The sequence below is a fragment of the Sceloporus occidentalis genome, unplaced genomic scaffold (assembly GCF_023333645.1).
Source record: "Sceloporus occidentalis isolate IW3139 unplaced genomic scaffold, rSceOcc1.0.p SCAF_1, whole genome shotgun sequence".
Classification (NCBI taxonomy): Eukaryota; Metazoa; Chordata; class Lepidosauria; order Squamata; family Phrynosomatidae; genus Sceloporus; species Sceloporus occidentalis.
Window position 1 is genome coordinate 54,948,594 of NW_028316981.1, and position 17,938 is coordinate 54,966,531.

At 41.7% G+C, this 17,938-nt stretch overlaps 1 protein-coding gene across 1 annotated transcript in view; it reads right to left on the reverse strand.

The window, feature by feature from the left end:
- The window catches only part of MGLL (monoglyceride lipase), a 124,558-nt gene that overhangs the window by 86,093 nt on the left and 20,527 nt on the right, over positions 1-17,938 (reverse strand). Inside the window, exon 3 of the mRNA XM_089521408.1 lies at positions 14,893-14,999. Coding sequence (XP_089377534.1) covers positions 14,893-14,999 — 107 coding nt within the window. The remainder of the gene's footprint in view (positions 1-14,892; positions 15,000-17,938) is intronic.

A 17,938-nucleotide genomic window follows, 5' to 3' on the forward strand; every position in this document is an offset into this window, starting at 1 on the left:
AAAAGTGAATGAAAACAACAAACTTGTGGGTTCAGCTGCAAATCATGGTCAGTATAAAGGAGGGACAATGATGGGGAAATGTTCTCACATTAGATAATGACAAAAGGTTTAATCACAATTCCTGTAGCTAATATACTGTGTACAAGACTCAAAAATTATCTTTCTTATCATTTGCGAGACACAACCAAGTATCTGATCTTGTCTTCATGTCCTGATCCCTATCAGTGCCTCCATGCTCACAAATTACCTGACTGCTGTTAAGTAAGTCCCATTACTGCACAGCCTCCATTCACTGGCATGTAAGAACTGCCTTCCTCCTGCAGACACCAGCAGTACCTGATACATCGCTCATTTTCTGGACATGCCCATAAAGGACTCTTGTATGAAATCCACTAAAATGTAATAATAGATGTTAAAAGGGCTTTCTGGAATACAGTTCACATCTGACAATCAGTTGGGAGGCTAATTAGACTCAATTAGGGGGATATGGGCATGGGCTTTCAGGAACTAAGGGCCTTTACAGGCCAGCCTGGGGGCAGAGTCGGGGTGCAGCGCCCTGACAATGCATGCCCACCTCCACCTCCCAGGGTATCCTGATGCTGTGCGCCACTCCAGACTTCTTTAGATCAGTTCTTTAGATCTAACAGGTGCAGGTCAGGAGTTCATGTGTGCCATGACCAACATAGGCTTATCCCAGATTGTCTCTGGGCCTACGCACTGCGCAGGTCATACCCTCAATGCGTTTTTTTGTTCAGAACAGGAACATCCTCTACTTCCACTGTGTCATGGACAAACCATTTCCTGGTCAAGGTTGGACTTAAGGCCACTCTCCAGGGCCCCCCTGGGGGTGGTGGACCTATTAGAATAGTCCACCCTTGGAGGCTGATGGAACCTACTAGGTTCCAGAAAGCCTTAGGGCAGTGATGGCAAACCTATGGCACGCGTGCCAGAGGTGGCACTCAGAGCCCTCTCTGTGGGCAAATGTGCCATCACCCCAGCACAGATTTTGCCAGAGTTTGTTAATAGAAAGCCAGAGGGACACTGTACTTTGCAATAAGTAAGTGGGTTTTGGGTTGCAGTTTGGGCACTCGGTCTCTAAAAGGTTCACCATCACTGCCTTAGGGGGTTTAATCGGTGGTAGTGACGGTGATTCTGTCGAAGCCTTGGTATCCACCTGGAACAACGATCTTACTAAATCTATAGATACTATCACTCCTGAGCATCCTTTCCAGCCCGCTTCTAATAGAAATACTTGGTATACTGAAGATCTTAGAAGGATGAAATGGGCTGGACAATGACTAGAACGCCGCTGGCGAAAGACTTGGTGTTTATCCGACAAGACACGCCATAGGACTTTTCTTAAAGCCTATCGAGTGGCAAGAGATGCAGCAAAGAAGTCTTTCTATTCTGCATCTATTGCATCTGCGAAGTCTCGTCCAGCAGAGCTTTTCAGGGTGGTAAGGAAGCAAAATTAGACTCCTTACACCCTGAATCCCTTGTTACAACCTATGGAGGCCTGCTGCGGCACTTTTAATAACTACTAAAATCTCTCTGATAAGGGCCGACTTAGACACCGGTATTAATACTGAAACGAAAAGAGAGGTGTCCAGTGGCTCTGTTAGTGATGTTTTATTGGATCAGTTTCAGTCTATGAGTACTGAGGATGTAGACAAGCTGCTCAGAAAGGTTAAAAAGACCACTTGCCCTCTTGATTCCTGTCCATCCTAGATAGCTATCCAGGGAGGTGAGGCAATTTTGAGTTTATGAAGATCAATAATTAACGCCTCCTTCAAGGAAGGATATTTTCCAGCCAGCTTAAAACTAGCTGTGATTAAACCTTTACTCAAGAACCCTTCCCTTGATCCCCTGGAGAGATCCAACTATCGGCCAGTTTCTCTTCTTCCATTTTTGGGCAAGGTGATCAAGAGGGCGGTTGCAAACCAACTCCAAGCAGTCTTGGGTGAAGCCGATTATCTTGATCCATTTCAAACTAGCTTCAGGTCAGGATATGGAGTGGAGACTGCCTTGGTCGATGATCTCCATCTGGGTATTGATAGGGGAAGTGTGACCCTGTTGGTGCTCTTGGATCTCTCAGTGGCCTTCGATACCATCGACCATGGTATCCTTCTGGAACACCTGAGAGAGTTAGGAATCAGCGGCTCTGCATTGCAGTGGTTCCGGTCCTACCTCTCGGGCAGATTCCAGATGGTGTCGCTTGGGGACAGTTATTCGTCCAAGAGGGAGCTCAAGTCAGGCATCCTTCAGGGCGCAATTCTGTCTCCAGTGCTGTTTAACATTTACATGAAGCCGCTGGGTGAGATCATCTGGAGACATGGGGTGAGGTGTTATCAATATGCTGATGACAGCCAAATTTGTTTCTCTATGTCTCCGACTGCTTCAGTGACGAGGGAAGGCATCTCCCCTCTGAATGATTGTCTGAGGTCATTAATGGATTGGATGAGGGAAAATAGACTTAAGTTGAATCCAAATAAAACGGAGGTACTCGCTATAGGAAACCCTGCACCGGGTATGGAGATTTGTTCACCAGTCCAGGACGGGGTCATACTTCCCATAAAGGACTGTGTCCGCAGCTTGGGGGTACTTCTGGATTCATCGCTTCAGCTGTCTTCTCAGGTTGATGCGATGGCTAGGAGTGCCTGTTATTAGCTTTGGCTGATACGCCAGCTGCGACCCTACCTGGAGCAGAGGGACCTAGAAACGATAGTACATTCACTGGTAACCTCTCGTCTTGATTTCTGTAATGCACTCTACATGGGGCAACCCTTGTGCCATGTTCAGAAGCTGCAACTGATTCAGAATATGACACCCAGGTTGGTCGTAGGTAAAGCTAAATTCGATCCTATTACACCTATATTGAAATCTCTTCATTGGCTGCCTATTAGCTTCCGGGCTCAGTACAAGGTATTGGTTATTACCTATAAAGCGCTACATGGCTTGGGTCCAGCATACTTGAGGGAACGCCTCCTCCCATACAATCCTTCCTGCGCACTCAGGTCCTCTGGGAGGAACCTACTCCAGCCAAAGAAAACCAGGCTGGTGGTGACTTCCCAGAGGACCTTTTCAGCTGCCGCTCCTAAAATATGGATTGACCTGCTGGAAGAGATCCCCCATATTACATCTTTGGAGGCATTTAAAAAGGCGATAAAGACGGATCTCTTCCAGCGGGCCTTTCCAGACTAACCTCCAGCTGAATTAACCAAATTGATCCATTCACTCTTTCACCGCCTCTCCTGATGGTCTCTTGGAATAATTTGACCTATGTCAATCCTCAGTTACAAAATTTGTAACTAAGTACACTGTACTGGGAATATTATATTGTATCTTGATGTTTATGTGCAATTTTTGCAGAAGAAGGGAGGGTTAAGGGGATTAGGGAAATTTTATTATTGTCTGTATATCTGTTTTATTGGACTGTTGTTACCCACCTAGATTCTGGAAGGAGTAAGGTTGCTGTGGCCCCAATCTGGCACGAAAAGGGGTGGCTACAGGCCACCCCTTCGGGACAGTCTGTATAGCCCCTCAGTAGAGAATTGGAAGATAGGGGTTCTTGGAAGTCTCTCATCCACAGGGTCGCCATGAGTCAAAATCAACTTGAAGGCAGATAACAACAAAAACCTGGAAGCTGAACACAACTGATTTTTATATAAAATTACACACAGTGTGGAGAATGAGAGAGAGAAACTGTTGAGTTTTCTCTTGTTGAGAAAAACTTTCTTCATATCACACAACACTAAAACCTATGGCCATCTAGTGAAGTTGAAAGAAGAAACTCTTATTTCACACATAAATGTAGAATGCAGTTCCTCCTGACATGGTGATGGCCAGTCAGTGAAAAGGCTTTAAAAGGGGATTAGACATATTAATGGAGGATAAACCTATTTGTAACTGCTGCTAGTCATGAAAGATTCATCGTGACTATATATTACTTCCCGAATCAGAGGCTTTATGTCTTGGAATACCAGGTGCTGGAAAATAAAAAGAAGGAAAACTCTATGCACTTATGTTATCTGTGGACTTCCCATAGGCATCTGGTGGCTGCTGTGACAACAAGAAGCTGGACCAGTCAGATTTGATCCAGCAGGGCTCTCCTTATCTTATTTATACTCCAGTGAATGCCTTCTTATACAGGTGAGGTCTGGAAATGAACCAGTTATACCAGAGGCAATTAGAATATCCTCTCACCAGCATTTTCAGGCACTGCTATTTTAGGACACACACATCTTAAGAGGTCAGAATATAATAATATAATATAATATTTATTTATTTATACCCCCTCTTCAGCCAAAAGGCGATCAGAGAAGTTTACAATTTGTTAATTAGATATTTCCCTGCCTTCAGGCTTACAATCTAAAAAAGACAAGGCACAAAAGGAGAAGGGAATGACAGTAGGGAAGGGGACAAGTCCAGTAGATCTTCTCTCCCTTGGAGGCCTGATGGAGCTGGCTTGCCTTCCTCTCCCTCAAAATGGTAGATGAAGGGAGGGCTTTTCTTATTTCAGGCAGGCCTGTTGGAGCTGGTCTGCCTTCCTCTCCCTGAAGATGGTCCTTAGGACTGGAGCGTGGCTTTGCCACGGCTTCCAGCCTCTTAGGACCCATGCATCATTTAAACAGCATACCTCCAAAGTGACCTGAAGCAGCTTTATTTTGGCTTGTCTGTTCGAGCCTTATTTAATGGACTTCTGAACCACATCCACTACCTATTCTATTTTTTTCTTCTCCTTTTAAAAAATAAAAGCAACTCAACAATACCAGAATTCAAAACCTTCAAAAATTCTCCAAGAATGGCTTATCTAGCAATTTCCCCCTGCCTCCTGCTGCCTCAACAAATTTAGTCATTTTGACCTTTTCTTGTAAACCAGTCCTTTCAAATGGTATTCATGCACACCATTAAAAGGCTTCTCTGTTTTCTGTAACAATGGGCCTTAAAAAAATATCTTAAGACCCAAACTTTAGCCTTGGTGAAAAATCCAAAATATTTTAAAGATGTCCAGTTCCCACTGTTTCTGCTTTTTAAGAGAAAGAAAAGAAACACAAAAGACTTTGTTAGCAACGGCTCCCTTTTTTTAGAATGCAAAAAAACCCCAAAAAACCCAATACAGTATTGCAAGCTATATTTCTTGAGGAAGGAAATATGCCCATTTTGTTGGAGCCATCTTAAGACTACTAAATATTGGGAAAGAGTCGATCTTTCCTTTCCTTTGAAATGACCTTAGTGTAAATGGAAAACAACATTCACCTTCTGGTCTTTTGTACTGCAAAAAAATAGCAATGCTGGAAAGCACTGTTGGTACCACTTTGTTGGTGCTCAGGACTGAATACACAAAAGAGAAACAATATAGGATCAATTTATAAAGAAACCTGCTAATAATGAAGGCATATGGTAATTTCTACCTGCTGGATGATATGCTTTTGCATCACTCCATGGCTACACCCACATAGAACACCTTCAAATGAAGAGATCAAGCAGCATTTCACCTGCCATTTTAGGAAGGCTGTGCCCTGTTCTTGATGATTTGCCATTCAAATACTGGACTGAAAGAAATGTTGGACCCTTTCCAACACTCAGTTCCAAGAAGTGAGTGCTAGCGGCAACAGACCATGGTTGCCAATTTGGAAAAATAAAATAAAATTGTGAAGCAGGTTACAATACGTGGGAGGAAAATTATAAGTCCAAATTGGTAACCAATGCCTAGACGAAGACCCAAACAAGCATGTCTATCATGTTTTATTATTTCCATGAAATATTTTTCTTACTAAGTCAAAACAGCTTATCCAAACTTGAATAAAAGTTTGAGTCCACACTTGCTTCTCTGACCTCTATTATTATTAACCTTTATTTATAAAGCGCTGTAAATTTACACAGCGCTGTACATACAATCTTTTAGTTAGACGGTTCCCTGCCCTCAGGCTTACAATCTAAGAAGACACGACACAAAAGGAGAGGGGAGTGGTGGTGGGGAATGGGATCAGGTCCAGCAGTTCTTCTCCACCTCCGAGGCCTGGACCAAGGCAGATCGACTGGAGGAAGGGCTTGGCTTCTTAATGGATGGTTAAAAGGAGGCTTCCTGGGTCAGAGAGGGGCTCACCTCTGGGAATGCTTCTCTAAACAATTTAGTCTTTAATTCAGTTTTGAAACTGGGTAGAGAAGTGATGAGGTGTGCATGTGGGGGAAGAAGGTTCCAGGAGTAAGGGGCAGCAAGCGAGAAGGGACGAATTCGGGAGGGGGCAGTGGTAGTCCTACACTGTGACAGGAGACCTTGACTACAAGAGCGGAGGGTGCGAGTAGGAATGTAAGGAGAAAGAAGGTCAGATAAGTAAGGAAGGGCCAATCCATGGAGGGCTTTGAAAGTCAATAATAAAAGCTTGTACCGGATGCGAAAGGGGAAGGGGAGCCAATGAAGGGAGGATAAAAGAGGTGAAACATGGTCAAAACGGCGAGCAGATGTGACAATACGGGCAGCTGAATACTGGACAGAGACTAAAGGATGGAGGTGTGAAAGAGGAAGCCCTGTCAGAAGGAGGTTACAATAATCTAGTCGCGAAACCACTAGGGCATGGACTAGAGTCTTGGCAGTAGAGGCTGAGAGGAATGGACGGATCTTGGCAATGTTGTGGAGAAAGAATCTACAGGCCTTGGCGGTGGCCTGGATCTGGGGAATAAGACCTCTACCCCCAAATTGGTCTTCAACTATCTAGAGAAACTAGATACTCAACTAGAGAAAGAGGGGAAGTGGAAGAAGGAGAGAGAAAGTGGGACTTTTAAAGGCAGCTAATCAATGGAATGACAGAGGATTCATCAGGACTGTCCAGCATAAGGTAACAGCCATGGCATTTATGGGAAAAGTTGAGAGACTAACATTGTTACCTCCCAGTACTTGCCATTTGTGGCATTCATCTCACTCTACTAGAATCAGGAATGGTACTAGTGGCCAGCTTCTATTTGCATGTATCATGCAATTTTTGGCATGCTTTTGGGCCTCAATAAGTTCCTGTCTGTTAACCTAGTTGTTATGATATAAATATTGTCCTCAGCTTTATAAAAGAAGAAAAGAATACAAATATGATGGAGGCATCTGTCTGTCTATCTATCTATCTATCTAGAGAAGGAGGAACACTTGTGAACACAGATATCCACACATGCAACTGTCAAAGCTAAAATCTCTGGCTAGACAAAGAGTGAACTGGTATATGGATATTACCATAATTCATTTCAGTGGACAAAAGGTCATTGTATACTTTTTAATAATAATAAAATTTATTTATATTTTCCCGCCTCTCCCAGGTGGATCGAGGCAGGATCACCACCCAGTATAAAATACAATACAATTACGATACAACAAGTCAATAAAAAACATACAATTCACAATTAAAAACTATAAATTACAAAGCGACAGTGGGACAGGGTGTGCTCATCCTATGCAGGGAGATGGATCTATATTTTACAGGAAATTGGGTTGATATGCTCGCTGGAAGAGTTCTGTTTTTATTCTAGGGATTCTAGGGATTTAAAGGATTCTAGGGAGGTAATGAGACGGGTCTCCTCTGGGTGACTATTCCACAGTCTTGGAGCAGCTGTAATAAAAGCTCTTTGGGAAGTTGAGACAAATATCATCCTCTGGCCTGCGAGGGAGTTGACCAGGCAGGCCCAGCTCCATCAGGGCTGGCCTGGAAGACTCCTCCCTCCATAACTGTCATCCTCTGGCCTGCGAGGGAGTTAACCAGGCAGGCTCAGCTCCATCAGGGCTAGCCTGGAAGAAGAGACTCCTCCCTCCATAATTTCCATCCTCCGGCCTATGAGGGAGTTGACCAGGCAAGCCCAGCTCCATCAGGGCTAGCCTGGAAGAAGAGACTCCTCCCTCCACAACTTCCATCCTCCAGCCTATGAGGAAGTTGACCAGGCAGGCCCAGCTCCATCAGGGCTTGCCTGGAAGAAGAGACGCCTCCCTCCATAATTTCCATCCTCAGGCCTATGAGGGAGTTGACCAGGCAGGCCCAGCTCCACCAGGTCTAGCCTGAAGAAGAAGAGCCCTCCCTCCAGTCCATCTGCCTTGGTCCAGGCCTCAGAGGGAGAGAGGAATGCTGGACCTCATCCCCTCCCCCCACCATTCCCTTCTCCTTTTGTGCCGTGTCCTTTTAGATTGTAAGCCTGAGGGCAGGGAAGCGTCTATTATCCTCTCTGTTGTAAGGTGCCCGGATCCCCAGTGATTGGGCAGCATATAAATAAATCCTATTATTATTATTATTAAATATAGTTGTTGTTAATGCCAACAAATTCTTCCCTGTTGTTCTGAGAATGCGGAGCGGATTGTATAGGGAGATGTGGTCCCGTAAGTAACTTGGGCCCAAGCCATATAGGGCTTTAAAGGTAATAACCAACACCTTGTATTGTGCCTGGAAGCAAATTGGGAGCCTGTGAAGATTTTTTAAAATTGGTGTTATATGGCCCCTGTATAAACAATTTACACTCCTCAGGGATCTGTATTTACTCCAAATGAGCTCCTGATTAAATAACCTTTACACACATTGCTTCATGTTAACATAAACCAATTTGTAAGCTATAGTGCATTGCAACACTCAGGTGGCTTAATTCAAAAGTACCATAGGTGTAGTAATGACATATCCAAAGAAGATCCTTGGATCCTGCCCTTCCCATTACATTTTTAGTTATTAGGGATCACAGACAAATGCAAAAAGGATGTTTGATGTGCAGACTTTCACTTGGATGGGGGAGGGAACTCAGAAAACAGAAACACCCCCCCCCATTGTTGAAAGATGTTACGAGAACTGATCAGTGATTCAAGAACTGCAACAATGCTACAGGTACGTAAGAAAAACAATGACAAATGTAAAGACGTTCAGACTTAAGGCTCAACTTCAAATAAGTACGTCAATATATGGAAGCGCGGAAGAAAATCGTTCAAGCAACATTAACTTTGCTAACTGATGTGAAGTTCAGAAGAAACCCAGAAATTTGGAAACCACATTGTTTAGACAAATGACTTTATAATTCTATATAGCAAAGATCTCCATTGCATAAGTGAGCAAACAATGAGGTTAAAGAGACACCCCCTTCATTTAAAAAAAAATCTAAACTGCATTGTGAAGCACATAAACAGCAAAATGAACCAATCTCAATCCATTTTCTTCTCCATAACTTCTCCATGAGGAAAATCTTTTTACTACACAGTAAAATCTGGTGACACATCCAAAAGCATCTACAAAAGCATAATTCCTTGATAATGTATTCTGACTCACTGAAACTGGTGAATGGCATAGCTCTACCAGGTGCAAACTGTAAACAGACTATTTTGGAAAGTGTTAACTCAAATGATATTTTAAAAAAGCACAATGATCATCCTTGACTAAAAGACTATTCATTATTCTCTAGCATAAAAGAGATTCAAGAGATAAAGACAGAATATACATTTCATCATGCAGCACAATACAAGCATCTTTCTCTATACTCCTCAGCTTCCAGATGTGCTATTCTTTCTTAAAGAATACCCTCTCAAACACTCAGCTATTTTGCTTAACTGTATATGTCCTGGGATTATCTATTCAAATCTATAGAAGATGAAGAACCAAAAAGATATTTTGTCCTACAAGTAATACTGACATGAAGCTTACTGTGTATGGAAATTTGGGAGTAGCCAAGCATTCAAAAATGCACTGACTGCAATTTAAAAAAAAACTGATTAAAAAAAACCCTTCACTTCCTGTGCTGAAGATATCATAATGGTTCCATATGGCAGCATCTACACGTACCGAAACACATGAAACCCATTCACATGCCTGGAAACTACTGTGTAGGCTATCCACATAATGAACCTCATAAACATGTTAGGAAACTTACATAAATTATGGTTCCAGCACAGAGACTTGATAGCAGAACAATGTTCCAGCAGCTGCGTAGCACTTCCGCTGGTTGTAAAATTTCATCTAGCCTCAAGAACCACACAACAGTAACTTTGTAAGTCTCAGTGCCTTTCTATACTACACAATGACAACACTGACTCCACTTTAACTACTATGGCTGCATCCTGTAGAAACCTAGGATTTGTAGTTTCTTGTGGAAACTTAGGCCCGTTACAAATGGGCATAAAAGTACGGACTGGGTCCGTACTAGGGTTAGGAAGGGGCATTACTTCTTGACACCTCTAACCCTAGTATGGACTGAATCCGTACAAAATGGCGGCGCCCTATGCACACAGGCGCCGCCATGACTACGTCACGACTGCACCACCTCTAAATGGGGCGGTGCGGTTGTGACGTAGTGGGGCTGCGCGATGGCGCCTAGGGCGCCTTTTCTGCAGCCCCGGAAGGAGATCCGTTTTGGAGCTCCTTCCAGCTTTGTGTCGCTGGGCGCAGCCTTTACATGGCTGCGCCAGCGACACAGAGGAGAAAGGGGCCAAGCGGCCCTTTTCTCCTCCTCCCCACCGCCGCCAGATGTCCTTGGGGCTTGAAGCCCCAAGAACACCCCTTTCCAGGCCGCGGGGAAGCGGCCTTTTGCAGCTTCCCCACGGCCTGGAAAGTGGCAGATCGGGGCCTCGGAGGCTGCCGTTGTGGCAGCTGAGGCCCCAATCCAGCGGGGAAAGGGCCGGTTACAGGCCGCCCCAAACGGGTGATCTGTAACGTGCCTTAGTATTTAGGGAGGAGTATTTAGAATTCTCATCCCTGGATGAGCATTTCAAATATTCCTCCCTAACCTGCAAACTGAAGGATTCCCTAGGATGTCAACCATGGCCATTAAAGTGAAATCACAGTGATATAACTGTGTGGTGTGAAAGGGTCCTGAGACTCACAAAACACACAATTCCAACATCTACCTGCTATTGTGTGTGCTCATCTCCCTCTAGTCTTCTTACTCTTTCCAATGCTGTTGGCTGCTCTTTTCTCCTACAGCACTCTCCAACCAAACTGCTGCTCTTTTCCTCCCCCCGCTTAATAACAATAGCGATAGCATTTACATTTCTGTACCTCTTCATACAGCACTCAAAAGTCTCTAAGTGGTTTACAACGTGTAAGCTAACTACCCCCCAAAAGCTGTTTGGGTGAAACACTTTGGACCAGTGGAAATTTCTGAACAATCATAAAAGCACAGTCCAGCAATCCAAACCTGAAATAACTAAGACATGTGTCACTGTGGCCACATCAGACACCTTTATGAGTGGGTACACCTGCTGCACAAGCTTTAACTCTGCAAATGCACTACTGGCAAATTCCATCTATTTATACACCTTTTACACAGTTGGGAGTCCATCTATATATGGCCTTTTATTTAACCTCAGTAAAGACTTACTATGAACTGGGAGCTGGGAATAAGTTTTAGGCATCTCATTAGTATGTTTTTCCCTCACCTTCTGATAACTACTCGGGAAGGAGGTGAAAGAGATGACAATTTAAATTTATGGCATTTGTCAGGACATACAATGTGTTAGTCACCAGTAAAAAGAGCAGAGCAGATGACCAGTGATTATTTTCAGCTCCTGACAAATTAGGCCAGCATCAGTCTCACTGCAATTCTTTCAAGATTTATGCAGGAGCTGTCTCATTTAATACAATGAACAAAGAGAGTTCAGGGCCAAAGAATGGGATAAACTGAAAATGTCTTTTTCTTTAACATGGTCTTTTATTTTGAAATAGCCTTTAAAATATAAGCAGTGACAGGGAAGAACACATAAAACAATACAATACAAGACCACTAATTAATGACAAAAAGGTTATCCTCTTTAGTATAAAACAAAACAAAACAAAACAAACAAACAAAAATGGCTGGGAGGCTCCACTCAGACTGGGGCCCTATTCATACAATAAAAATAATCCAGGTAGAATTTGGGTTGAATCCCTGTTGTTCATACACACTCTGAATGCACCCAATTCAAGTTGTTGTTGCTGTTGTTTGGGGGGAGCTACCAAAAACCCTCACTTAACCCAGGGTATTTGACACTGAGTCTTTTCACGAGTTTTTTAAAAAGATTCGGATTGTCGTCAGTATGAAAAATGATGCAAAGAGACCTTGATTAAAGTAACCATACCTTAAATGGGTTTCAAATACAGTGGATCCTTGTTATACGCTGGGGTTTGGTTCCAAGATCCCCCGTGTATAACAAAATCCGTGTATGCTCAAGTCCCATTAAGTATGACATAGCAAAATGGTGTCCCTAATAAAAAATGGAACATCAAGGTAAATTTATACTTTTTTGGAACATTTTCAAACCGTGTATGCTTGAATCCGTGTATAAAAAATCCGTGTATAAGAAGGGCCGACTGTACATTTGTTGGCGGGGCAAGGCTCCACCCGGCTGGCATCATGAGGAGACCACTCCTCCTCTTCCTATGCATGCAGCCCTGTGGCATGTCAAGTAGATAATCCAATAAATATTCGTTTGCAAGAGTTCCTTGTTTTGTTCACCCCAAGAAACTATGAAGTTACATAATAAACTAGGATATTAAACCAGCTTCAAACTATGGTTTAATATCTTGGTTTCCTTCCAAGTTGTATCCATAGTCTTTTTTATTTTATTCCATCATAGACGACTTCTTTTTTTATTTACCAGCCCACAATCAACTTGACAGGTAAGCAGGCAGGTGGATGCTGAATGCACAGGCAAAAGACTTGTTTACATCTTTATTTATCAAGTCAATATATCCAAATGCATTCTGTATGTAGATTGGCCCTTTGACATTGCTGATAAAATGTCTTGTCTCTCTTTGGAGTTTTTGATTTTTAGAAGTCTCTGAGGTTTTTTTAATGACTGACTGACTATTATTTGTGACTTCAAAAATCCAGCTTTGACTGAAAATAATAAATTAAAAATCAACTACATTCAGGCACTCATGGTTGAAAAGACAGATTTGCATCTGGAGTGACAAAATTGTAAAATGCAGTTTTCTTGCCTAACAACTTCCTCTTAAAGATAGACAATGAGAAACAAAAACTAATGAAGATTTCACAAGGCATTTCTGCCTGCAACTCTCTGATAGATCAGGAAACAGAATGTGTATACCATCTGAAGCATAATACCCACCGTTAAGTGCAATTAACATTAAGGATGGGGAGGTTGAAAGGATGCAGCCTCGATACAGCTGAAGTGCACACTTCCAGATGGTCATTAAAGGGAATTATGAATTTAATTGCTCAAGCTGCATGTCTCCAATATAAGACTGTCTAATGAAATAATGGGGGTTTCCTGGAAAGTCAAATATTGGAAGCATGGTTCCTTCTTTAAACCTGCTGAAAAAACTGAGAATTTTTTCAGATAAATGATGGCATTGTTAGAGAAAAATAAGCGGAAGGGGAAACAACAGGAGAACAGAACAGTAAGTATAAGGAAAGAGACATCTCTCATGCAATTTCGAAATGTATATGGAAGGGACAACACATCCTAAGTATTGGTTCTAATTTTCTTCTCAACAGCTTGCTCTAATTAGTAAGTGAAACAAGAGGAAAAAGCAAAAACTCCAGAACATCCAGTGGAATTCACGGAGAAAAAGAAGACATGTCTCAGGATGCTAAAAAGAACGCCTTTATTTGCTAAATATCCTTTTGATTTCTTGTTTCAGAAATTTCTGTACCTTGGATTTCATGTGGTCTTCTAAATAAGTCCAAAAGAGTATTCACAGGCCAGTAAACATTGGGTTTTTTAGCATGTAAAGATTGCCTTTTTAGCTTCCTGAGACATATCACATTTCTCTTTTTGGAACTAAGCAAAATTTCAACATGTGAAAAGACATTAATACAGCTCCTGCTACATGTCATAGGATGCATCCAAGGTTGGTGGTATGTTTGCTTTATGAGTGCATGTGTGTTTTGTTCAAGATGGTCATGTAGGACAGGTTCCCTTGACTATGCAAAGTTCTTGTTGTCATTGCTGCTGTTTTATTTTTAAGCAACTGATTACAGTGTATTCCCAAGAAAGGCCTTTATGAAGGAAAGTTTTGTCAATTATGGCTTTCTTAAACCCCCTGATTCAGAGGCATTAAACTTCTAAACTCTAGTTGACAGGCAGCAAGAATGTATCTAGCTGACCATGCTAAAAAAGGAAACAGTGCTGAACTTCTTCCTTTGAGATATTCTTTGTAAGTAGTGCTGTTTTGCCTCTATTTATTCTAAAGCCAGAGACTCTTAAAAAAAAAAGAATGTATGAAGAAGGGATCTTCATACATTCTTAAAAAAAGACACAACCGTTTTCTTTCCCAAATGTCATCAGGAGCACAAGAACACACAGAACCATGGTATAGCAGCAGCAACCAGATAAATGACAAAAATCTGGGAGAAAATCATTCCATTCTTCGTATTGCAGTGGAAGAAGCCACATTTCTAAACCAATTTCTCTCTTAATTCACTTCTACTGCTGTCAAATACACACAGATCCAAGGTCACATTTACATTCTATAAATAACATTTTAATCAACCTTGGTATTTTTTTTAAATCTCAAGATTTTGAACATAAGTGTCAGCACCATACATCTAACAAACTAACGTAAAGAAGATGGGCAAAAACAAACCCTCTGCTTTACTGTGCGTGCACGTGTATACCTTCAAGTCTTCTGTTAACTTATGGTTACACCCCATGAATTTCATAGGGCTTTCTTAGGCAAGGAATATGCAGAGGTTTTTGCCAGTTCTTTTCTCTGAAATATAGGCTACAGTATCTGATATTCCTTGGTGGCCTCCTAGTCAAGTACTAACAAGCAATGACTATGCTTAGCTTCCACGATTACACAGAATCTAGTGCCTTTAGATTTTTTAGGCCCTCTGTCTTACTGTAGCCTATAATAAATTACTTGCTCTGTTTCTAAATACTACAGATCTTTCTACTTCATCTTTTTTGTTATCTCAACCAAGCACAGTTCTTGTAATAGTACTCACCATGATCATGAGCAAATACCAAGAAGTTGTTCCCTGTCAGCATCTGGGCCAAATCATCGTAACGACAGCAGTGTTCTCCAGCACCATGAGCAATGAACACCAGACCCCTAAAGTATGAAGATACAAAGCATGGTGTTAGAAAGAGGAAAGATATAGTCAAACAAGTTATGATTTTAAATAAGCAGTATTGTTTTTTAAACTTCTAGTTTCAATCTTGCTGGGGAGTTATGTCTTTCTAGGTGGACTAACATCCCGGAAATTAAAACTGGGTGATTCCATAATGTCTATATTCCGTAGAGGGCTGCTGTTGCATCAATATAGCAGAGTTGGCAAAATGACTGTTGTGCAACGGGATCAGAACAGAACAATGGGGCTGATACACACTGCATCAATTCCAATATGCATCAGGCACCAATGGCTATCAGGCATTCTAGCCAGTGTCCTGTTATGCATCCTTGCAATTTATGTAGCCAACTAAACATAAACATAAAAGTTAACATACATAGGAGTTTATCAAACGGGAGGAATTTCTCTTAAATTCGAATGAAAAGAAAGTGGGGCCAGAACGCATTCACTTAAAATCACTAGTTTTGCGCAATTACGTGAATACGCATTGCATTCGAACTGGCTCCCCATTGCCCAGAAATAGCATGCCATTGCCCGAATTTGCGTGTGGCAGTCTATCACGCAATAACGTAAAACCACATGATTGTGTTTGGACTGACTTCCTATTTCCCAAATTTGTGTGTAGTGGGTTATCACGCAATAACGTTAAACCCCATGATTGCATTCAGATTGCCATCAAATTATACTTCCAATTCCCTTTGTCTGATAAACTCCAGAGTGGTGCAGGATTCTGGTACTCCTACTGTATGCTACCATCTTTGAATTGCAGGATGTGGCAAGTGTAAAGAAAGACCTTTTGGTGATGGCCCCTCATGCTTATTTGGTGCCTATACAAATGTCTTTCAGGCCTCAAGTAATGATGTCTTTATTTTCTCAAGCATGTTAAGAACTATTGAGAATTCATGTTTTTCTTTTCTTTTATGGATCTGAGGTCAATGTTGCTGTTATTACTGTATGTTAGTATCAGCAGGTTTATTTATATTTTTAAACTGATCTTGCATTTTATAGTTTTTAAAAATACTTTATACTCTGTGTTGCCCTGGTAGCTTTCAGAGGTGTGAAGGTATGAGAGACAAATGGAGTAAATAAATAAATTTTAAAAATTAATACATTGGACCACAAAAAGGATCAGGTTAGCAGTTAAAGAGATTGAATGCAGTTTTACTAATCAGAGTATACTGAGATTATGCAAAAATCATACACAATCTATGAATAAAATAAATAGCATCCTTTAAGGTTGCTGCAGCACTGCAGAATGCAGTTTGACACCGCTATAACTGTCATGGCTCTATCCTATGGAATCCTGGGATTTGCAGTTTCTGTGGCACCAGAGCGCTCTGACAGAGAAGGCTAAAACCCCAGAATTCCACAGCACTGATCTATGGCAGTTAAAGTGGTGTCGAATTGCATTAATTCTACAGTGTAGATGCAGCCAGAGTAATGGGTACCCACAGATGGGCAAGTGGAATTCTTACCTGCTCTTTTCTTTAGGCCTTTCTCACAAATTAACAACAGCACCCGACTTATTAAAAAAACAAAATCCTGAAAAATGTTACCACTGTAGAGCACAACTGCATACTTGAGTCTCACCCACTTATGTACGGAACCCACCAGGAATATATGATGGTCTATCTTGTCCTACATTTTGTTGTGTTGGAAACTTTGAACAACTGTAGGTCCTCCCAGCATCTTTCAAGCATTTGCTGGCCTTCTTCTTTTTTATGCCTTGGTAAGTCAAGCAATTCAACAATCTTGACATAAAGTGATTCTGATCATAACTGCAAAAGAAGTACATCAGTCTTTGGGGCCTGCAGAATCTCACACTATTCACAATGCTTGTTTTGTGGCTTCTTTTCATCTGAGTTGTGATTATACTGGCAAAATGCTCTGATACTGACAAGTTTCAAGTAGAAACCAGAGCAGGCAGCATGAAAGGCTTCTCTTGCACATGCTGGAATCATGCTAATTTCAAAAACTCTTTTGTAAGCAGCTCTCAGCACTTCCTGAAAACTGGCTCTGTGTGAATGACCTGCAGTTGCTAAAGAATGGATTAAATCACCCATTCTGTCTTGAGAATTAACAAATCCTTACCAATTTAAGCATGCTAGCATGAAAATAAAAGTCCATTGAACACAATATAGTAAATGAATTTATGACTACCATGCAAACATTTTACATGACTTTAAGCAAGGGAGTATGAAGCCAGTCTGCTGAGCCTTGCGGTATATTTCCTTCCTTCTAATTTATGGCAACCTTATCTTGGGGTTTTCTTGGCAAGATTTATTTAGAAGAGGTTTACTCTCACCTTCCTCTAAGGCTGAAGAGTGTGACTTGCCCAAGGAAGCTCTATGGGTTTCCATGGCTGAGTGGGGATTCAAACTCTGGCCTCCCAGCATCCAGGTTCAGCACTCAAATGACTACACCATACTGGCTCTCTTTATATAATATAACATGGCTGAAATATTAGCAGCAAAATCATGCAGTTATGAGAGTTTTAAATAAACAGTACATATGAGTAGTGTTTGACACAGCTCATGAAAGGGCCCTCACATTGCATATGGTTTTTTTTTTAGTTGCATTTATATCTAATTTTTTCTCCAAAGAGCTCAAGACAGCCTACATTGGTCTCTTCCCTGCTTTATCTTCACAACAATTCTGTGAGGTAGGTCAAGCTGAGGTCACGGAGTTAATTTCCTGGCTCAGTGAGGACTAGACTCCCAAGTCCAGCACTCCAACCACTATCGTCTCCCCACCTCACATCAATGCACATCAGTACTGTATAACTGTTTGTTTTTTATTCTATCCCCACATACAGAGGTTTAACTCAAAGTTTTAATAAAAGAATATAGGGGAAGGACCCTTGGGTAATATTTCAGGGGTCTCAAGTGACCAGAGAAAGAATAGCGTGGCCTGTTCTCAT